General features: G+C 30.7%; 1 protein-coding gene across 2 annotated transcripts in view; it reads right to left on the bottom strand.

The window, feature by feature from the left end:
• Nucleotides 1-24,822, bottom strand: part of LOC106659298 (calcium-activated potassium channel slowpoke) — a 58,757-nt gene that overhangs the window by 15,201 nt on the left and 18,734 nt on the right. For both annotated transcript variants that reach the window (XM_023457819.1, XM_023457818.1), the window contains exons 6-13: nt 17,280-17,371; nt 12,555-12,665; nt 9,974-10,079; nt 7,129-7,281; nt 6,890-7,045; nt 5,160-5,272; nt 2,589-2,744; nt 2,400-2,476 (exon numbers count right to left, since the gene is read on the bottom strand). In XM_023457819.1, coding sequence (XP_023313587.1) covers nt 2,400-2,476; nt 2,589-2,744; nt 5,160-5,272; nt 6,890-7,045; nt 7,129-7,281; nt 9,974-10,079; nt 12,555-12,665; nt 17,280-17,371 — 964 coding nt within the window. The remainder of the gene's footprint in view (nt 1-2,399; nt 2,477-2,588; nt 2,745-5,159; nt 5,273-6,889; nt 7,046-7,128; nt 7,282-9,973; nt 10,080-12,554; nt 12,666-17,279; nt 17,372-24,822) is intronic.

Raw genomic sequence — 24,822 nt, forward strand, 5'->3', positions numbered from 1 at the left:
TCAAAGCTTAACCGAGCTGCAAAATCGGTGCTTATCGGCCGAATCTTGACTTCGAAATAATAGGTAAGTCGAGGGCCCTGAAAGAAAAGGAGAGAGAGAGAAAGAGAAAGAGAGAGAGAGAGAGAAAGAGAGAGATAGAATAAAATAAAATGAACGTTACAAATCCAAAAAAAGACGAGTTAGTAGCCAAGTGAAAGGAAAAAGGAACGTTCAGATAAAGTAAGAGAGAACAATCGGAAAGCTATAGTCCTTTTTTCACCACATAGGCATATTTAGAATATGCTCCAACTTAATATGTGCAGTGTTCTCTCACCCATGTAAGTTTATTTTTTATATACCATCATTTTTTACGCATTAAATGTAATTAATGCTAAAAATACATATTCGGGGAATATTTTTAGGTCGTGATTATTACAGTTTAAATCGTAAATATCTAAGTTCCGTGAAACGAGATATATTTACGCGACGAAAAAGTTTCGACTTTGATGACAAGAAAAAAATGTCACGTAGCGAAAAAGATATAATAAATTAAATCTATCAAACAAAGGTCGTATATAAATCGTGCGATCTATATTATCTTGAAGATGGTAGCTAAGTAGAATATTGCGTGCATGCAAGAAGATGTAGGCGAATTACACAAGAATCAACGTAATTACCGATCAATGTTTATGATTCTATATGACGAGAGATAGGCAGAGAAAAAGAGATAGATAAAGAAAGAGAGAGACGATAGAGAGAAAGTTAAAAATAAGGATGAGTAAAAAAAATGAAAAATTAAGTAAACTGTGACTCGCTAGGGTGCAAAGCTAATTTCATTAAATCCTGAACTTCATTCTCGAAAACAACAAAAAGTAACATGAATTTAGTGTGATTTTGTCAGATAGGCATGCGAGCCAGCCGACTGGAAAATCTAGATTTTCTTCAAATATAAAGCAATATCAGGATTTGAAACTTGATATTTTTTTTAATTTTCGAACAAGGCGTTACTCGACTGATCTTGATCTTGCTTCATAAGTTGAGAAAGAAAATTTTTACAAAATATAATATTACGGCATCATCAAAAATGCGAACCTGATGGCGTTTCGTTTTTATTCTATAGAAGATACTATTGAGAAGGTTCATGGGTTTTCTAAATAGCAATTTTAAAAATGAAACGTCCATCCCATAACATTCCAATTAGGTAAATTTATTTTCTACACTTTTCCGAAATAAAAAAAAATGAGTGTACTCTTATAGAGCAAAATAATTTTTAAAAATGAAGGCAGAGTTTCGTCATTGTAATTATCTAAACGTATCAAGGCCAAACCACCGTGATGAATGCAATAAATTACTTTTAATATTACAGGACAGAAGAAAACAGGCGCTCATAAAAAATTACGATGTGAGCAACAGGCTGCAAATGGTGTCTCAAATAACTTTCAATAACTAATAGTAATTTTTTAAAGCAATCGGTAAAATAGATAAAGAAATAGATAGAGGTTTAGAATTAATGAAAGATTGAAAGAGAAAGGGAGAAAGAGAGAGAGAAAGAGATGTCAGACAGACTGACTGAATTTCAGAAAGAACGAAAAAATATCAGGACAGCGGATTTCAACATTGAAAAAATGATATGATTCGGACGACGTAATGGAATTAGATAAAGAAAAAATACTAATTTCATAGGGAAAATTAGCGTTGATATTACTACAACAAAACTTCTAAATTTATAAAAAGTTTTAACTGATAAATCAATGGATGGCTTAAGAAAATCAAAAATATCAGAAAAAAACCAATTCATTTCAATGGGATGTTAACTAAATTTTTAAATGAAGGGCAGTTGAGAGAGCGATAGTAAAAAAAGTATCTTTTTGTCTGGATAATGAGGAACAGTCAAAGAAGAGAGAAAAAGAAGTACAGAAGAAAAATTTAAGCGAGCGAGTGAGAGAAAGTGAGAGATAGAGAGAGAGAGAGAGAGATAGAGAGAGAGAGAGAGAGAGAGACGTTGTTACCTAGGTCCCGGCCCCAAGAGCGCTGCTGCTGCCCCACTAAATCAATATATCACAATAATTTTGTCACAACCATGTCAATCTTATGTCAAATGTCGCTAACTATTTAGGGCATATTTTTTCATCGTAAAATTAGAAACTCAAACCAAGTGTGTCTATACCAAAGAATTTTTACGTGATTAACAAATAGTATTCTGTTTTATTATTGCGAGCTACGTGTTTTTCATATGTCGCTTAACTGAATTGAACAAATAACTCGCAATTGGTGAAGCAAACGTCCTAAAATTTTTCGCGCTAATTGCGTTAATCGCTTTTATAGACACGAGGGTTTTTAGAAAAAAATTTTAGTTATCAATCGTCATCAAAGATTAATTGTCAAAGTTTCGGATTTTAAATTCAGTTCAAAAAACTTACAGTTTTTACATTTGCACTTCTTGATCAAGGTCTCGTCCTTGATCTCTTCGTGACAAGCTTTACAATAAAACCAGGCACTGAAATAAATGGACAGATTGATTGGTTTTTTAGTTGGTGCATCGAATTAAATAAATATCACTTATATTTTTGCAAGATTGTAAAATCTTAGCTCTAAATTTTATGGCTCACCGCTTGACTTCGTCAGCCGATTGAGCGATGAAGAAACCCTGAGTGTTGGCTGAAATTTTGGCACCTCGAGGATTAATTGATATTTTGCTGTCAGCGCCACCTTCTCCCTTGATCTCGATAGCCAGTAGTAGCAGCTTTAATTTCGTAAAGCACAACCTAGGGAAAATTGCAGAAATGAAATTATCTGCATCCATGGATAGCAATGGTTTTTTGTAGGTCCATTAAAATAGATTGTTAATTTTACAGATGCATATTTGTGTATGAAGTTTTGAGTGCTCGTAAAACATAGATGAGTTACTTCGTAATGTTAGTGATTAAAGAAAGAAATTATGGTGTAGAACAAGAAGTCATGTTAAACACATACACAAATTAAAAGTGCAGAACAAACTTCATAGTAATATGTACTCATAAACAAAAAATTAAGAAAACATTGATCACTTTTTGGTAAAAAAATAAATCAAAGCCGTGTTTGAGTTATTGTTTACTCTGATAAATTTTATTTTGAGTTAAAAATAGACAGAGCAGTTTATAAATTTGAATTCCAATTTGAAATAGATTTTCATGAACAAATTAATTGCAAAAATTGAATTAGAATCCCTTATTCCGTGGTCATTGCAGTCTCTTACTCTCAAATTGAAATACAAAATTGCAATGCACTCAAAGATAGATTATGAGTAACAAATAATATACAGTTACTATACAATGCAAGTCAAATTATAGCGACGTACAGAGCAGACGTGACTGATGTTTCAACATTCAAATACTATCAAATATTTTTAAAATTAGTTTTTCTTTTCAAATATGTTCATTTTCATTAAAATCTTGAAATAATTGAAACATCTTAAAAGCAATAGGAACACAGAGGGACCAAACAATGCAAGTAGTTATCAATGTTTGCATGCACCGTAGTTTTTATGTAAGTACACGTTCTAATTCTAAATAGTTCTAAAAAATGTTTTAGCCTATTACTAATATAATACGAAGTAAATATTATAAAATATTGGGCTCGAGTAATACATTGTGATGTATGTCGCAATACTATAGGTTATATAAAAATCTAATAGGATTTTCTATGATAACAAAAAAGATCTTGTATACAGACGTATGTATGCATACAATTCTACAAATACTAAGTAACCGATTAACATAACAAATATCTAAAGAGAGATAAAAAAAAGGTACAATGAGGTGGTTTTTGCATTTTACTAAAGTCAATTAATTCCCACACACGCAAACAAAATAAGAGACGCAGTTCGCTATTGAGATCGAAAGAGTACGGCTATTCATATAGGAATGATATAGAAATAATTGATATCAGTCATATACAACGAAAGCTAAACAAAAGTGCAAAACAAATGTGTTAAATTTCAGAGTCTTGGACAAATCATACAAGTAATTAAATCGGAAATTAAATACAATTATATACGTTTTAAGTGAATAAATTTTCATGAATTATTGGAATCTAAATCAAATAAACGAGATTTCTTATCAAGTATAGTTAAAAACTTACTTCACAATAAAATTTCAAGGTGCACCGAATTGGCGGGCAAACTTAAAATGACAACTAAAATTTGTATAGAAATCATTTTCACATGGTTTTTAGTTTCAAGTCAAAACATATTGATTCTTATTTTTATAATCAATATTAGAAATTGAATCAAAACCAAACTATCGGCATAACTAAATTTAAAAATGAATGTTTTAATAAAGATTGGATTCAGTGTTGGATAAAATAACATAATTTTTTAATTAATTAAAATTATAGACTTAAGGAATAAATGAAAAAAAAAGACAAAAAATAAGTATGAGTTCAAATCGTGCACTTAGTCATACTTGAAAATGTAAGAAATAGTTATCGAATACTAAAAAAGTATAAAATCGTCAACAAAAAAGACAAAAGAAAATCTATGTTTATGTTTATAAAACATTGAAAAACTAGGAGTATATATAAAACTAACAAAAGCATTGTTACTGTATAAAACGTGGGGGAAAAATCTTGTACAAAACGAGGCCAGTGTTACTACTCTAACAGTGACGAAGTCTCAAGTAAAATGAAAGGTGCATCCGTTGTCACATTCATAAATACTGGCAGAGTAGAAAAAATGTGAGATGAACGAAAAAAGAGGGAAAATACGTGCGTATCTCTGTACTGAAGTTTTATTCAATGGTGTATTTATGTTTTATGTAGAAAGAGTCAGAGTAAAACGACTGATTTAGAAGTATATGAAGAAGATGAGAGATTGTAATAGACAGCACGATGAAAAATTGAACAAATGGAACAAAGTTAAAAAAAAAGTATTAAATTTGTTTCAAAGTAAATAAAAACATTGATGTTTTTAACGATTAACCAATCACTCATTAATATCAAAAAAAGAAAATAAAAATCATGTAGAAGGAAGTAAAAAAAGTATGGAAAAATGTGGCCTAAGAGTGTGTTGTAGGCAATCGTACGAAAAATAGAAAATATCGTAAGAAGAAAATAACAAAAATTTAAGTATAATTCAAAAAGAAAAGACTTGTTTTTTTCTAGTTTGCATGTGTGGTAGCTGGCACGGCAGCGAGCAAACTTACTCGCTAGCTTGGGGAAATGTCATCCCGGTAAAGGACGGGGAGAGGGTTTCCGTGTACATCTCGCAGCCCGTGCCCTGCAGGTAATCGTTCTGCCATGCCTGTGTATCCGGCGACTGAAACACCACAACCAACCATGGCTCTACGTCATCATTATGCGCTCATCAACTTCCATAACTAAGTTTTATTAGATGGAAAAAAATTTAACAAAATATTTCAACAACTTTTTCCAACGTAACGAAAACAATTTTGTCCTTTTTTGTAATAGATAGAATAAATTATCAGACAGAGTAAACAAAATTTATTTCGTACGCAAAATAAATAAAAAACCAGGGCTACAATCTTGTAATTTATTAAAAATGTTTACAAAATGTCCTAATCTTAATTTAATGACATCTCCTACTTTTGATAAAATGTTACCTTAGAAGTACATATGCTTCAATACCTTAGAGAAAAATGACGTCTCAACCCCTATTTTAACCTGATGTAACTTTCATCCCCTAATTTCTTATCAATCTTACAGTTCAACCTGTTGCGACTTATTTCTCAACACGACTTGAATAGTTGATAAAATTTCTCGGTTATCAGTCGTAATACAGCTTATAGAAAAAAACATTCTGGTTAGCAAGGCTCGCGAATATAAAAACGTGCTAACAGCAAGTTTTAACATCGAGTGATATGCATTACGTTAGTCAATACAGCTGTACAAATCATTAAAAATTGCAAAATAGCTGCACTGGAGGAGGGGTAAAATATTTATAATCAACACGCAAAATACGAGTACTTTGAAGTATAGATATATAGAGAAATGAAGTACACGTTTCTATTGAAGCAATGATGGGTGATTTCACATAGATCAGGTGTATATAGCACAAACACTTTTCTTTTTGTCATTTTTTACATTGTTAAACAGAGTAATATAAATGTTATACAGTTATAAATATAATATAAAAGAAAATAAACAAAATAGTCTATATAAAATTCATATATGTAAAAATATATGTATATAGCACAGTGTGGAGCATTAGTGAGAAAACACAGGCGAAGGCAAAGCTTCATATATCACTTTTTATTCGATTTAAGAGACTAGTCCATTTATGCTTGATTTCACTTTGATGACGATAATTAAGAAAATAAAATTTTCATAGCCAGACAGTCTCTTTAATCGGTAAATTATTTCATAATTAGCTTTACGATATTTGCACTATCGTTAATATCATTTTTATAATAAATGTATATAATTCTCATTTCGTAGTTTTGTTGTTTTCAACAACCGACTTACTCAGTAGCTTTGGCAAAAGGCATTCCAATGAAGGTGGGACTAAGAGTTTCCGTGTACATCTCCATGCCAGTACCCCGTAGATAATCATTCTGCCAAGCCTACATCACCGACCGACTAATACGAATCAACCAACTGTGTTCTCAAGTATATTAATTTACCTATGCATGTACATTCTCTCTCGTTTAACGTCTAGACTAATTTTCATTTAATTTTGCTAACGAATCCCCGGTTCCCCTAATCGATTATACGCTTCTTTTTTCTCTCGTGCGTACCGAGATTTCAGCTAAATTCAATTAATTTTAAATGAGACTTTTCTAAAAATAAAATAAATGAGATCCATTGATACATGCATAGTTCATGATTAATTTTTAATCCTATCATTACATTTAAGCCCTCGTTTCAAAGATAAGTTTAATTATAAGTGATTTATAAATAAAAAACGTATACTGACCGTTTTGAATGAACGCATGGCAAATAGATTAGCCATCATTGTACTAAAGCCCGGCGCTAAGCAGGACTGTGCTATGAAACCCAGTTTCAATTCCGCGAGGCATATCACATCGTCACCCTGTTTCCAGTCCCATGATGGAATGTTTAATAAGTAGGCCTAAAAATATTGCAAATCATGGTTGAGTGAGGCATTACATTAACCCCTATAGTGGCAGATCATATAAGCACCGATTAACTTACCTTATTGTGATATTGCATCAATTGAATAATAACTCGAATATCGTCCGAGTAGTTTTTGATTGAGATGACGCGCATAATATTTGCCGCGTCCTCTGCGTCCGGATCCTGGCAATATTTGTTGGCCAAGACCAAACACGCGTCAGCTTCGTGGACCTAAATAGAGCAATTAAAATAGTCAACATATTTCGCACACATTTTATTCCATATTACTAATTTTTTTGCGGATTATAATAACTATGTACATGGATAGATATTGGATCATAAGGGTTGGAAAGTACAAGGATGAAATTTACCTTCGTTGGTAAGATAGTTCAATTTAATTTTTACTTGGATCGCGAAACGGAAACAGACCACCATTAATTTTACTTTTGAAAGCGAGTAATTTTCTTCAAGATATTTAAATAATATAAGCACAAAAGAATTTACGTGAACGACATATCCTAAGGACTGTTTCGAAAGATAAACCGTTAATTCGAATATATTTTGCGTTATTAGATATGTATGTATGTATAATAAATAGCAAATAGCCCAAACAACTAAGCGTTGCTAATGCGTCAAGATCTAATCATAAACGTATTCTATTTAAATAAGTAAAGCATTTTACACGTGCACAAAATCGTTCGCAAAAACACCTTCAACGATACGTACATTTGCGATTATTTTATGTCAATTTATTATATTAGTGACGTGCAATAAAATTTTTACACTTTTTATAACACACTCAGCTAAATAAACGAATGCTCTTAAGAATATGAAAAAATAGTATTACAAAGAAATATGAAAAGAGTAAAAAAGTAGAAGATAGTTACATGAAAACTGTACATCACCAACCTTTCGGTAAATAACCCTTTGCCATTTTTCGGAGATTTTTCTAATTTGACTAGATGTTGTATAAGATATAAAATTATGTAAAGAATCTTTGATGATCGTACTCATATTTGTATTTCGTCGATTTTTTTTATTTGCGAAGTGAAGTAGAATATAACGAAGATTTAGTGCGGTAGCGTTTAAACATATGTGGGAAATAAGACTTAACAAAACGTAATTTAAAGTTTATATTTAAAAAAAAAATATAAGTAGTCAAGTTTTCATTTATGCTTACGTAAAAATAAATTCTTATTTTTTAACTACAAATAAAAATAATTTAAATTTTAGCTGTAAAGAGCAGCTAATTTTAATTTTGAATTTTTTGTTTCAACTTGCTACAAGGATATGTGGTTACATAATATTAAACACATAAACGTGTTAAAACGTTACATTTTAAAGATTCAATTTTTTCTTGTAACGGAAAAAGCTTGCTTCAGACTAGTCTATATCATAGAAAAAATGTCATCAAGAACAAGTAGATTAGTCTAAAAACTTTATATCATTTTTCAAATCAATCGAATGCTTATAAGTACTCGGCACAAAAATACTAGCGTTATTATGGAATTACCGTTAGCAACATTGGTATAAATATTAAAAAATAAAAATTTAGAAAATGTGTATGAGTTCACTTCTCAACTCACAAAGTTATTAAATTTGAAGTTTACCAAAAGAAATACATTTATGTTAAACTTAATATTCATTCTCATTTCCATGAAACTTTATTTGTTTTCTTAAGCTCATGTAATAACATTTTATATTTTCATAATCCGTCCACCTTCATAACAAGTGATGATAAAGATTAATTTCAATCTTCTTTTTATGAATTACTTTTCAATTTAAAAATAATTAAACGGTGTTTTCAAGAAATGGACCGAAAATATGAATTAGAAATACTAAATCATAAATGATGAGTTGAAGAAAATGTATAATTAAGAAAAGATGCTTCCGAAATTTTTTGCATTATTTTGGGTTTTGAATGATGATAAGTTGAATATTCATATAAAGATTACAAGTTCAAGAAAGCAAATAACATAGAAAATGACCAAAAAAGGTCGATAAACAGGCAACAATTAGTTTTGAAGAATAGCACCACATAATTGATTTTTACGATTTCCATTTAAAGAGAAATGGTACAATATCTTCCATTTTGATCAGGTGCAAAGCAATTGACATTTTACTTTTTCCTTACTTCAAATAATATGCTCTAAGACTGATTAAAATGGAGGAAATGTCCTTCTTCTGTAATATACCTATTAGAACTAGCATATTGTGAAGAGCTTTAGCGGTACAGTTTTAAATACAATGAAGCTATAAAAGCAAATATAATTTAATACATTGACTTCTTCATTTTGAACCATGTAATTTTATTTCATCATTAAAAGTTTTATCTATAGATGTTTGCTTTAATCGATCAAAGAAATTATTTTCAAGCATTTTCCAAGCTTGCAAAAAATTTGGATACGTTTTTATAAATACTTTCTTTATAAATCCTTTTTTTTTAGTTTTTTCAGCACCTTGAGAATTAAAAATTAAGCAATATTCAATGCCCAAAGTTCAGGGCTTTTACAATTAAAATGTAATTATGAGAATTAAGTTTTCAATTTTAATCACATTGAAAAACATTGACACAGACGCGATCAATTATACTGCAGTACTTTGTACTACGAGTGCAATAACATTAGACCAATTGAACACTCGCGATAAAAGAAGAATTCGACTTTTTCCATGTTCATAAACTCGTCAAAATTCGAATTCTCTTAAATAAAATTGAAAAAAAAAATCAACATCTACATTGACTCCGCTCATTCGCTCACACGCACACCGAAATAACAAGAGTGAAGAAATACGTAGGCAACAATTAAACGTAAACATCATCGCTGTTATTTTAAACAAACCACCATGACATTTTTTTATTGTTTATAACACATTTGTTTTTTTCGTGTGTTAAACCAAACCACTTGTGTGATTAAAGACTCACCTTAACCCGCTGAAGATCAATCGGGTTCATAATGGTTCCTTGAAAGAACTCCACAGTTGTGAAGTGCCTTTTGAACAGCCCTTCCAGTTCAAGATCGGGTGGCTTCCTATTTTGTCCGACAAAATCATATATTTTGTTTTAAATATTATATCAAGTGAAACCTTCACCTTTCACAACTCAGCTGCCGAATGTTGGTTTTTTGTACTTATATGATACCTTAATTCAATATTTACTCGCATTCAATTTCCGTCATAATACTTACTCGTGCATTGCGCTTAAAAGAACCTCAATTACGGCTTTAGTTTTTATATTTTTTATTACATCACTTGCGTAATTTGTATCCTACATAAAAGCTGAATTTTTTTCATCTTACAAAATGTGTGATGAAGAAAGAAATACTGTTATTGTGCAGAGCTATCTAGGTGCTCATTGTTTTCTATAAAGCAGAATTAATTACAAAATCAAAAAAGAAATGAAAATTTACAAATTCAAAATCTCATAGAAAGTATCGTTTTCTTTTTTATTGTATTTACTTTTATTCGCAGAGAAATGTAAATCCGTCAGCCGATCAGTTTGAATTTAACATGCCGGTAGGAAAAATTAGGTCTTGAATTTACTTTAGGCCAGAAGCATGTTTGGGTATGAAGTTTTGCGCAATGCACTCGATGTTAAATTTTAGTAAGTGGATAATCATTATGAAAAATAATATGAATAATAAAATTCTAATCAGTCAAATAATTGTCTACTGAAAAATTTTCATCGTTACAACTTAATATAGCATGACACATGCATTTCCGTAGGCGCTTTCAATCAGTCTAAGCGTTGCTGCCTCTCTTTTTGGTTCTTTTATTGGAACAAAAGGTTTAATGTTCGAAGCGAATGATCAATAAAAGTGCGAATGACACGTGATAATTTTTTTCAAAATATGAAAGAGACAGCTAACTTAGATACATAAATGTATGATTCGAGTAATCTGTAAAATTAACTCCAAGTAAGTAACCATGGAAATTCATAAAATATATCTATATTAATAAATGAAAAATGGCCTAAACATTCAGAATCATTTTTAATGCCACGTAACAAGCGTTTTTATCATCAAGTCACTTTAGTCTACGATACATAAAAAATTTAAGATAAAGCCTACGTATATTTTGCCTGTGATTTTAAATATACAGTACAAAGTAATGAACTCAAATTGAAAAAAATGAGAGAAATTTAAAAATATTAATGCTTTTTGTTTGATAAAAAAATCGATCCAGTTATATACTTATAAAAGTATGAAAGACACAGAAGAGAAAAAAAGAAGAAAGAGCCAAAGTTGTTACAGTATCAATTAAAAACGCTTATAATATAGCTACGTGTATGGAAAAAATATATTTGTATAAATAATATTAATCCAAAGTGAATAAGGTGATCGATAGATCACCAAGGTAACGAGTGTTCAACGCGACAACAGTTAGCTGCGGGCTGAAGAATCAAAATATATGATTGTAACTGTGACTCTATAGCGAATTAATCGTCATAGTCGCTGACTTATTTATTATTACGGCCAAACCGATGCAACGGATAGTAATGACCCACTATTAATCCACGCGCGCAAGCGATTCAAGGGTATAATAATAATTTGATCGCAAATAGTGAAGCAATGTTTCCGTTCGGCATATTTTCCAGCGAAACTCTTGCATGGTTCTAGAAAGGAGAAAGAGTACAGCTCAGGAATTTCGGGAAATGGCTACAAAACTTGTATTGTTGTAAAAAAGCACGACACTAAAAAAACATTGTTACGCTTGTATTTTATTTATAGTGCGTTAAAAAAGTGAAGAAAAAATCGACAAGAAAACATGTGTAAAATGATTTGACAAGATTTGACGACACTTCACAATTATATTAAACTGCGAGTGTTGTTTAGACAGGCACAAATTATTGCGAAATTTTATTTTTCAAAAATCAAGCTTTTTCACTTACGGACTGGATAAAAAAAATTGTGCTGATTAAAGTGTTTCATAACGACAATTTATCTCTAGCACTAGCACGTAAAAATTATCTCAAAATCCCGCGATATTTCTTTCGATAAAAAAGTTAAGGGACAGAGGATGGTTTGAGGGAATTGTACAAGGATACATTTCTGGTCAAGGAAAGAGTAAGAGGGATACCTTAACGCGTTCCAGATCCACGGCATTCATCATGGTGCCCTGAAAAAACTCCACGGTTGTGTAATGCCTCTTGAGGAGGCCTTCCAATTCAAGATCGGGCTCCTTCCTGCAATCACAGGCCAACTTTTCTTAAAACAGCTGATGGCCATTGTGCGTCTATACTTCCCTGGCTTTTTTCTATACTTTTTCTATACGCGTTTCATTATAAAAACTTCTAAGTGAAAAATGATGACGACTATGATGATGAAATGTAGGATGACAAATGATTTTATTAAAATATTTTTGCGATAAAATGCTCATTAAGTTTTACCTTCTATTCAGTAAGTCTTATAGATATACAGTAGTACAGAACGTATGACGGACTGATTTTATTCTTTAAACTTAGATGTAAAATTTTATTTAAATATTATCTTTTGATAACGGCATACCTGTGTAAGAAAACGACTTCGACATCAACATCCTCACGATCTTCATGCAAAAAATCCTTTAAGAAATGTGAGACGGACTCGTACGTGATGTGACCGCACACAACGATGTGTCTGGCAAATACAAAACACAAGTTAGTTTTATTCTTATTTGTGATCAGAACAAAAGAACATTGCAATATTAAAGTTGCGTAAACGAAACTTTCTCTAAAATTATAATTTACCATTTGAGAGAAATTAAAATTTGAAAAGCAGTTGAAAAAAATTGCTTGAATTTCAGCAAGTATCAGCTTAGAGGATTGGTAATTTTTTTTATTACACAAGTCTAAAAACGCTTATAAGACTCTTTGTAAGCATTAGTCCAGTCATGATAAAAAAGAAACTAATGATTTTGAAAAAAAAGAAAGACAAACAAAAATTTTAGTTAGAATAAGCAAAATTCACACAGACTTCATCAATAAAAATATTGGTAAAAATTACCATATTTATATTTCATTATTAATGATATTCATGAGTATTAGTTTACAGGCAAGTTTTTTCAATTTCTAATCCTAAAAATTTGCAAAATTAATAATTGGATATGGTTGAGAATGTCGAAAAAAAAACAAAGGGATACGAGAAGAAAAATGTTCAATTTTTAATATTTTTCTTCGCATACATGGAGTATATATGAAAATTAACCCACACATCTAGCTTATTAAAGGAAAATAAAAGGATTTTCGGATGGTGATTATTTTATTAGTATTGGCAACTACAATTGTTAATCGAACAACTAAGGTGGCACCTAATGTGACTATTCTACTTACACAAAGGTTAGTTTAGTCATGGTGATAAAAAGGTATTAGGTGTATATAATATTAAAAAAAAAGGTTGATGAAAATCGTACATGGTATACAGCTTGATCAATAAAAATATAACGAATTAAGAATGATAATTTTATCTTGTTTGTTAGATAAGTTAATGTGTCGATTTAAATAATATTAATTTTTTTACATATGAGTATATAAGTGTGCAATCTCTTATTGGTTGTACGGAATACCGCATGAGTGTTTAGCAATTTGTGTGTTTCGTGTGTTTGTGTATCAGTACATAAAACGATCATATATGTAATGTAAGACGTTTTTTATAATCGCTGTTGATGAAATGGAACATGTTGTATATTAAATGTAATATGTAAAGACTATCAAGCGAGTCTTTTGAATATGTTTTCTAATATTAAATTGCAAAATACTACAATAATAGTTTCATTTTTCAACTGTGCAATAAAAGAGCACTACAAATTATCATGCTAAAATGTAATCAAGGTTATTATTTATCAATATACACGAAAGTCTCAATCGCATATATTGAATATTGAAGTGACGATAGGAAATAATAACTACGCATTAATAATGATTAATATAAGAAATATAATGATTCATATAAATTTTAAAGTTTTTGATTATGAGCATCGTCTTCAAATATTTTTTATAACGATTATAAAAATTAAAAGAAAATCAAATAATAACATTTAATCATTCCATGCTGTATGCTCTACTTGGTAATATGTACTTATTATGTGAGTTGTTTCGGAGAATCTATTTATAAAATGGGTACGTGTATTTGATAAACAGTAAATAGTTGAAGTATCGATTCTACCAAGAAAAAAATACGAACTTCACAAATTAAAACTAAACGTTTTCTGAAAATAATAACAAAGGTAACGCATTTGCTTTTGCTAACAAGAAACGACTGAGAGAGAAAAATGCATTGGCAAAAAACGACCGTAATGAAAATGTAAATAAAAAAACTTTTGTAGTTGTCATGTATCGAGCTTTCTTGGTTTACTGCGAAAAAATGGCTTCTTTGCCAATCGTTTCTAACGAGGAAACGCATACACAGAAGAAACGCATACGAGTACAAAGAACGCGGAAATGAAGCGAAAGAGTATACATACATACTATAAAAGAAAGGCAGAGAGACACGCGATATGTGGGTGTGTAAGTGAGCATGAGTTTATATGCTTAGGTACGTTCTCGCACTAGACGTAATCGCGGCCGAGTTGATATTTTTCTTCCAAATCGTTAATGTAGCCCCCTGCAGACGTATCCGCCGCGCTCATTCGAACCTCGCAACTTTTACGTTGAAAATAAACAAGCCTTATTCATGTATGTAATTGCAAATTCCGGTAAGCTTGTTATTTTTCGTTGATTCATCGCAAAAAGAGAGAGAAGTAGAACAGATTCCGTAATTTCATAAGTTGACGTTGATATCAAAAATCTGTTACGCTCTTTTTGCTCAATTTTCGATGCGCACATGGTGCACGGCTCTGTAATATATCATGTGTGACTTTATAGATATATATTTAGCGTGTGTCGACCTCACGCACACACATGTTATAATTAACACACATAGATATAGTTTTTTAACTTTTAAAGTACATTGTATTATACACACGACACACATAAATTATACGATTATATTCATGACTTTTAATAAATATGCAAGGATAAATTTTGTTTCATCTGCAATTGAGCGTTTTAGAAATTTTTGCACATTTATACGTAGCTGATAAAAGAAAAAAAACAGTTGTATACATCGACATTCACAATCATAGAATTACATCAATGTGTCATATAGTTGTATAGTACATAATAGAAAAAAATTAGTATTAGTACAATCAATATATTTATTAACAAAATAACAAATATATGCACGTTAATTGAGGTATAATCATAACAGTCAAGAACTGCGTTGCAAACAATTTTGGCATTATTAAACATAGATATACAACTGGAATGAATATTTAGAAAACAGTAAAAAAAGTGCGATTACGTTTTTAAATGAAACAAGGAATCGACCCTGTACCCGCCTGCAACTCGTCATTTTGCAACGTCAGTTTCTTTGAAAAACTATATTCGCACTATTTTGATACAATTTCTTAAAAGCACTGTTCTAGAGCTTGATTAGTGGCGGCAAAATTGCACTTTTACGATTAGACTGCTGTAAATTAATGCACTTATCTATCTTGATTTTATACACAAATTACATCCACCCAGAGGATCTAACGACGTTAAAGTAAAATAGACTGAACAGAGAACTCATATTCATTTAGGAAAAAAACCTACGAGGTGAAATCGCGAAGACTGCGCATGTTTACAAATATTGGATTAGAAACTATTTCATGGGACTCGCACACGAATTTTAACAAAATTAATAACAGCGCTGAATGCTGTATTATAATTTAAAATCAGACATTTAAATTTTCAATAAGGTTTATGGCTAATACCATGGAATATATAAAATATTAATTTATTACATATTATATTGTATAACAAATCGGGTGTATGATTGATGCATTCAATATTTTTGAAGTATATAATATATTTATAAGCACACGCTCGCACGCATGATTTTTGTGCACAATGCATACGAGCGCACAAGGAGAGGAGGTTACATGCAACTTGGACAGTTTAACTCCTGCTTACGAGATGCTCAAGAAATTTCTACAAATCAACAATCATAGTAATTTTCTCATTCGAATGGTATCTCGTAAGTAGTTTTTTATTAACATATCACAGATTCATAAATGTTATAGTGAAATGTGTGTTAGTGAGTGATTGTGAGACAAACAAGCGAAACACCAGTTGCTGTATACGAATGTGTACAAATGAGTGATGATTAACTTTAAAACACGGTAAAGTGGATTACACACTATATATATATAGATAAAGATATCAGCAATAGATCAGTCTAAGGATATACAGTCAGTGAGTGAAAAATTAATTTTTGTATATATATCGAGAGCAGAAAAAGTGTGGGCGTGGGATATGTAGTCTACACGGTGTTCGAAAAGGGTCAAAACAAAAAAACCAAGGATACGGAAGAAAAAGAGAAAATAGAGAGAGAGAGAGAGAGAGAGAGAGAGAGAGAGAGAAAGAAAGAGAACTTTTCTGTTCAAGTATACTTTAAAATGTTATGTCATAATGGTAAAAAATCTTCTTAAAAATACGAATATTTTGATTGATTTTGTAATGTTTTTTTTAATTTAAAGTAAATCAGAAAATAATCAATTTGCAAAGATCTTATAAATGGAAATATGTTATATTGAAAGTTACTGCACAATATCGTTTTGGTTTATAACCTTCGATACAAATTAAATAAAATGAATAAAAAATTAAATCAAATTTAATTCTTTAATGAGGTATTCGACGCATCCTTTACTGTTAAGAGTATAAAAAATGCAAACGTGTTATTCGGAAGATGGTACTGATGAAAATTTAAAAAAATAGTCAATGAAATGATAAAAAGATTATGAAAAGAGAGAGGAAACACACAAATTATTATCTGGTGTGAGGAACATATAATTATGATAACTATATGTAATTACATTATGTAAATGATTAAAAATTATGTCTCTCAAGAAAAGACACATCAGGCACACAAATAATGTTCGATTTGTAGCGAATATAATTCTCGACACGTGTTGCAGTCGTGTCTTGAGTCATCACACTTGTTATTAATAATGATTAGATACTTTCAGTTGAGAATTACAAACAGAAAAAGAGAGAAAGAGAGAGAAAAAGGATCTAATACATAAAGAATTAGATGTTAATAAGAAAAATTGTATAGGATCGATAAGGATGTAGGATTCACAAATTTTAAACAATAGGTATAATATAATTAGATCATTATGATAAACAAACTTTGGGAAACTTTATTTTGGCTTTTCTTTTAATTGTGTCTCACCTGCGACCTCGCTCGTTCTTCAAAGTTCCGCCATACTTGTTTCGCGTCCCGATCAGGTCAATAATCTCGGGGATACAACTGGCGAATATGGCCTACACCACGTGATATAGAAAAAAATCAACAGTGAACAACAGTTCGCTTAATAATACACTTAACTGTGGGCATTATCGTTGTTTATTTGAAAAAAAAAATCAATTTTTGTTCTCATTTCTTTAAAATCAAGTATATAAATCATTTTCTTATGTTAATTGATACCTTTTTTGCATTAATTATAATGATTTTTCACTGCCTTATCAATGATTCTTGCATAATAAAAACAACTGATATTTGAACATTTGAGCGAATTATTTTCGCATTTCATTCTGATTCATCATTTGTTATGCGCGTTTCGTCTTTTGTTCATTTTCATCGAACTTGAAAGGTTTGCGACACCTTATATTTATATATTTTTCTTAATTTCATGAAATCTAGACAGCATCGCGAGTCAGCAGCTACGAGGCAGCGCGGCAACTCATAGACACACGATTAAACAGTGCTGTATAACTCTATGCTTGCCACGGCCTAAAATAATTACTCTTTTATAATTATATTATCTCTCACGTGCGCCTGTGTAATTGTAGTTCGGCAGAACATCATTTAGGTTTATTGATATTGATGAAGGTAAAAGTGGATTAATGAAAAAAATAATAATCATAAAGAATTAAAAATTAAAGTATCAAAAGTATAAGGACGACTATGTTGGATAAATGTAGAAAGTAAAATTGTTGGAAAATAAATTATAATAAATAAGTTTGTGAAAAAATTAAAAATTATGACTGACACAGGTTGTGATGTGCGGACTTTAAATTGAATTAGGGATACACTTTAATATTAAACTAACCTAAGTAATACCTAATATTAATGCCTACGCAATCATCCTACACCTAATCCTAAAGTTGTGTTTTCAAAGGCATTCATAAAAATTGCAAAAAAAATTGCCATTTGCAGTTGAAATAGCAGCGTGTGCTACGTAAAACGTGTCAACACGTTTTATCTATACCTAAAAATGTTTGTAGGCGGGTTGCACATTTACCATTTATTATACCTAATTATTATGCAAAAACACACTGTACTTAAAAGATATATTGACAGATGGATTCATAGAGAAAATGTGTATATTTTAGTAGTTCAAAAAGTAAATTTTAAAATTGATAAAAACGCAGAATTTTCTCGCTTTCTTCTCGTAAATTATAGTGCTGGAAAGAACTTTTTCAACATCAGTATACATCTTAATTTATAAGGAAACTTTTTCTTTTCTTTTCTTTAATTTGCATTACATTGCACATCAGCCTACAGCTTATACATCCTTTTGAACATTTTTCTTTCTTTATTTTTTGGTCTTACTTTCTTTAACACAAGAGCGCTCGCTGGGCTCTCTTGCCAGGTGCCAATTACAGTTCTCTTTTCATATTATATACTCGAGTACTGGCTCTTCACCACTCGCTTTTTTTTTCTTCACTTTTACTTCGCATGAAAACTGCGTAGCCAAGCCAACGCCCTTGCAAGAAAAGAGGAAAATAAATATGATTACTCTTTCATTTGAGGTAAACTACGCATATAAATCTAATGTATGCCAGTACAGTTTTTCGGCCTATTAAACTAAATCCTATCGAAATATATTTGTATTAAATTTTCGTATGCGAGTCGTGTGCGTGCTCAATCATGATTTGAACCAAAAAAATTGATATATTTTTTATGTCAGGACTTTCGCGTATATGAAACAGTTTAAAGCACGAAGGACTTGAATACATCTTTAAATTTTCAGAAAATTGGTACTTTTTATCAATTCGGTTTACAATAATGACATGTTTTTTTTATTCAAGTGTATGTAAACTCGATGCGTAATAAATTAATTACTGAGCCGCAAACGAGTCAACCTCACTTTCTCGCAGCTGGTGAGTAATTTATCGGTATAACGATTGAATTTTCACTTAATGATATTTTGCTCAGCAAATTATGCCCAGTTCTAAAGGCTATACTCAAAAAGAGCAAGAATGAAACCCTTGATGTCTGGTCTGTCTGACGTTTTTATGGACGGTTTGTTTCGACATTTCATTTTTATTTCTTTTTCAATTGAAATAAAATTAAAATAAAATGATCTACACACGACTATACACTCGAAGCTCTTCAGCAAAATAACGTATTGCCACGCATAATGTACTCCATTTTTTATATAAAATATTAGTAGGTCGACACAAAATAAGGTAAACCAAAAGAAAACTCATACTAAAAAAATTCAGCAATATTAAAGCAGCTATACGATTGCGTGAGTTATATTTCGCATTATTTTACACTTTCAAGCGATATTTTCCGATTAGAAATATGAAAGATTCGAAAGCAGCTTCTACGCCTGCAACCCTGGCAATGACAATTCCACGGCTCTATGTGTAAGTGTCTTTATCACATATAATTTTCATATAAGTTTAAAAAAAGTCATTAAATATATATGTCAAGCGCAAGAGCGCACATTTTGCGAGGACGGAAAGTATCTCCTCAGTAAAACAAATCGATTTTCGTCGGCCCCGCGTGCATATACGCAATTGTTACTATCGCCACGAGTAAATTGTGTATCTACAACTACACTTGATCTATTTGACAATAATTAATTCAGATCTTGAGAAATGAAAATTCAATAATCGCGCTTAAATACAACTAGAATAAAACGATATTTATCAACTAACAATAATCGACACTGTACAGAATTAATTATGAGCTACTTCGCGTTAATGTAATATATATTACATGCTGGTAGCATTTGTATAATATAGTATAGAGATAGAGACTTGGCATGTATAACAATGTAACTATTATGATAAATAATAATTATAAAAGAGCAAAATAAAGAATGAACTTTTATATACTAGCATATATATGTTGATATATATGTATGCGTGTTCTTGAAAAATTAGCATACAAGCTTTGATATATTTACAGATCGATCTCATATACGTACATATTTATGTAAAAATTATATGTACACGTTCAAAGATGATTTTTTATATGAGATAGAATACGTATATATGTATATATATGCGATAAACTTGATGGTTTACAAAAGTTTATAATTCAATACCGTTAACTACGCAATAATTAGCTATTTTTAAGTAATTGAAAAATAATAAGAAATAAAAAATTTTTATATTACATGATGATGACTCGTCTAGAACTACTAACTTTGTAATATAATTATGTATGACAGTACAAACGAGAAATATCATTATTACGGTTTACTTTGAACGCGTGCGCGAACGAAATGCATGCGAAGCGGACTTTACATTTTTAGCCCTACGTTTTAAATGTATATAAAATATGTATTGAGTGGTTCATGATATGTCAGAGTATTTTAAATTTCGTGTAATTATATTTTTTTATTTCAGATAAATAACTGATAAGTACAACGCTACTATGTTTATTGCTAGGAATGTCAAAGAGTACATAAAATTTGATTGCCAGCGGAAATTCGAAAATTCTCAAAAAAAAAAGTAAATAATGATGAAAAAATGTAATCTTTTTGCAAAGTAAGTCAAAGGCATTTAATTATGAATTATGTATAAAAGCAGCAGAATATAAAGTAATTATTCTTTATAAAAATATTTTTCCAGTGCTTTATTCGAGCGATGTGATTTCGGCAGATATAAAGTACACTTCTAAAATTGAAATGAAGGTGAGCATTTATTAGCGTATTCTTGTCAGTACGACTGAAAATTTTTTTAAAAAGCTTTATAGATTTCTAAAAGTGCTTAAATTTTAGTAATTATTAGTTTAATTAATCGGATTAATAAGAATATTAAAAAATTGTCTAATAAGCGCGCCAATAGCATAGCTAGATCATAGATTCAAATACAGCTTGATGTTTATGCAACTGAATTATGTTATCGAATCATAGATTCAATTATTACAAAATGAGTCGAGGTATCGAATCCCTGAGGTACGTAACACCTTTTGAAGATATTTTTGGCCATGAAAAAGATGAATGAAAATTTTCCGTAGCTAGGGAAATGATTTGCTAAGTTAATAAAAATTAATAATATTCGCGAGCAATTTTTTTTCAATATGAATAGGCAAAAAGCGCGAAATTCTACTCTCTCGAACAATGAAAGAAAAAAGTCGTTTATTGTAAATGAAAATGAGAAAAATGTATCATATAGAATGTACGCGTTGGTTTAAGTGAAGAAAAAATTTCATCGTTATTGTTCATAAAATCGAGGTGTACATCGAGTGCGGCATACTTTCATTCGCTTCATCACCGCAACGTTACGGTCCGTGTATGGTCGTGTGTTGATATGGATTTAAAATAGTGTCGCGTTTTTTTCACCGCGTGCGAATATCACACATACTAGTTCTTTAACGAGTTAAAAAAAATAGTTGGTTGTGAAAAATCCAGCTAGTGTCTCAGTGTAAAATTAATTATTGTTTTGCTTCAACTAATATAAATTTTCATTTAAATATTGGCCTTTTTCAGAAAATCTCAAATAAGCCGTGATATTCAGTTATTTCGTGGCACAATTTTCACATTGCTGTAAAAAATAGCGATGGTGTTTATCAATGTGACCAGTGTAATAGTGTATTATTATAGTATACATTACGACATTTTTCAACTAAATTTTTGCATAAACATTTATTGAATCTTAATGGCCGAATCGTGTGTGCTCAGATATACGTATAAACATTATTTAATATCCCTTGCACGATTTGATAATGTATAGAAATTCAAGCAAATATGTATATTAGCGCGTGATTTTTGAAAATATTTTCATGTATAAACATACAGACCCTGTAAGCAAGTAATGCGATTAATTGCTCTGATATAATTTAAAAAAATGTCTGCTTGCATATACATTACTTCAAATATAAAAGTGATATTCCAAAGCGGTGAATCAGCGCAAGATATCAAATTACAGAGGGACTGAATATATGCGGTTTTGAGTAAAAAAACTGAAAAATTAAGATTCGTGTCTTCGTATGTTGAATGTATTTCGATGTTATCCGGGAAATGTGATTTTCTAATTTATTTACTCGGAATTTTGAGGTTGAAGGATTTTTATTCTAATTCTTTTAGCGAAAATTGTGAATAGCAAAGTTTTGTTTCAAAAACTGAAAAAAATTCTCAGACACCGTTGATGTTAAAAAAAAGTAATATTTCCTTGATCGAACATGACTTCGAATATATTTTACAAAGGATACAATGACGTTTGAACACAAAAAAAGTCCGAAAACGGAGCATCAAATTGCGAGCTTACGAGCCACAAGCGAACAATAAATCGTCGATGCGAAATTAAACGTTTTTTGCGGATCTCTGCAGCAGCAAAAGATGAAAAAGAGCCGACAATCGCGAATAAAGCAAAGTAGGTTACGCGCTTGACAGACGCGGATCGCTTACACGTTGTTATATATCTACGTGACTCCAAGTGTATGTAATTTTTTTAAATTAAAAATGTTTTCAAATCGCGCCCATGAATTAATTTTCACGAACTGAAAAAGTTAATGTTTACGAATAATTCAAAGATAAATTTTGCTATCCACGTCAATTTTTCGCATTCTCTATTTCAACACATATAATAATCATCAGTTAATTGATGTTTGTCTACTATTATTGTAAAAAGGAAATCAAGTACGGGATCTAATGGATAATAATATGTATCAATCGTAAATTTATCCATAAAAATTCTGTGTAACCATAGAAAAAAATTTGAATCATATTTCCAAACTCTATGTAATAAGTCTGCCGGCTACGATTATTTTAATGTAAAACACACAGAAAGAAAAAAAATAAGGAAAGACAGAAATGATAAATCCGGCGGACTGATTGATGTGTAAGGTAATGAAAAATAATAGCTGTATAATTGAAAAAACGCAAAAAGTAAAAACGAAAAAACAAAAACTTATAAATGAGGAGGAGGACGTGAGAGTTCGGGTACCTGCGTCCACGCTCGCGCTTGTACTGGCCACCGTACTTGCAACGGTTCGCGGCGAGCTCCGTGATCTCGGGTATCCAGCTGGCGAACACCGCCTACACAACATCATCATCAACCCACAATCACATCCCTTGTCGTCAGACAACTTAGAGTGTGTTCTTATTCTTTTCTTTAATCAATACTTATTTAATTGCTTATGTGGCTCGTTATTAAATGCTTATGGTGTGTCATTTGTTGTGATCCTATCACGCTCGTACAACTGCATTATTCATGTCGCTTTTTTTTCGTTTATCCATGCAGATAACTTTGCTCAAAATTATACTCTCGCCATTATAATTTCATTTTTTCAATACTTAACAGTATTAATACTTAATACTTAATAGTATTGTCGCTATTGCCTCGTGTTTGCCGCTCATGTATAGAAATTTCAATCTATTTATTTCATTCAAACGGTTTGCTAATTTGATTGTCTTATCACAATCATCAATACTATTCTAATTGAAAGTTGCTTTTTATATCTATTGACTTTTAATTTTTCAAACGCTTATTATGCTTTTTCATTTAATTATTCAACTCTTTGAAAAACTTAAAAAATTATTATTCGTACGATAGTCTACCTTATGAATATTTAATATCTGACACATAAAGAGAAGAAAAATCTACTTATTAATTACAAGAACAAACACAGCACATCAGAAATTTTTTTCATTTCCATAATGAAATTTTAAGTATATACATAACAGAATCAGTATCTACTTGGCAAAGTCTAATCTACTTTCAATGATCTATTAACATTTTTGCTTTATCTTAATGTTTAATTTATTATTTCGTATACCAAAGTATTACGATATTGATGATTTTTAAAAACACATAGTATGCGTAATAATAATATATAAAAATGACTCAAAATAAATTTAATCTTCAACAATTTTTGTTCATAATGATTGTAACAAAATCTAAATAATAATTTCATCTTTTTTTTTTTGAAACGCAATCGAGAATGAAAAATTGAAATTATGATGTTCATACATAAATTAGATTTAAAAAAAACAGATGCCCACGGGTGTACGCAAAGTACCGGCCATCAGGACCCAAGCACGGAAAAATCCATACGACTGCGTGACAAGCTCAAAAGTTTATCATGCGAAACCGGAAAATACTTCGGAACTTCTTAGATTAATTAACGTAATAAAGCATTATTATCAGTGTTGATTAATTACTAAACGTATTAAGGCCGAAGTATTTCAGAATTCACTGTAAAAACATTGAAGTCTCACAATGGAATGGATTTTAAAAACGTTGCACCCTGGTGGTCGATACTTTTCAAGTAAAATAAACAACTCTAAAATCGTGATGTATCCAGTATTTGCTGCAGTTATATCAGAATTGGGGCTGGGGAGGAAACAAGTCGTCGTTTCGTGTTTTGCACCAATATGGTAGAGGGGTGAAAGTAGGCTGGGAGGGGAGCGATATATGATACTTATCGCATTATCACCTGTATCAAACTATTGAATAATAAAAATAACATAATAAAATAATAATGATTTTATCGAGACATAGGAGATTTTCTTAGAAGTTAGTTAAAATTA

Source organism: Trichogramma pretiosum, unplaced genomic scaffold (assembly GCF_000599845.2).
Source record: "Trichogramma pretiosum strain Unisexual culture from Peru unplaced genomic scaffold, Tpre_2.0 scaffold85, whole genome shotgun sequence".
In the NCBI taxonomy this organism is placed as follows: Eukaryota; Metazoa; Arthropoda; class Insecta; order Hymenoptera; family Trichogrammatidae; genus Trichogramma; species Trichogramma pretiosum.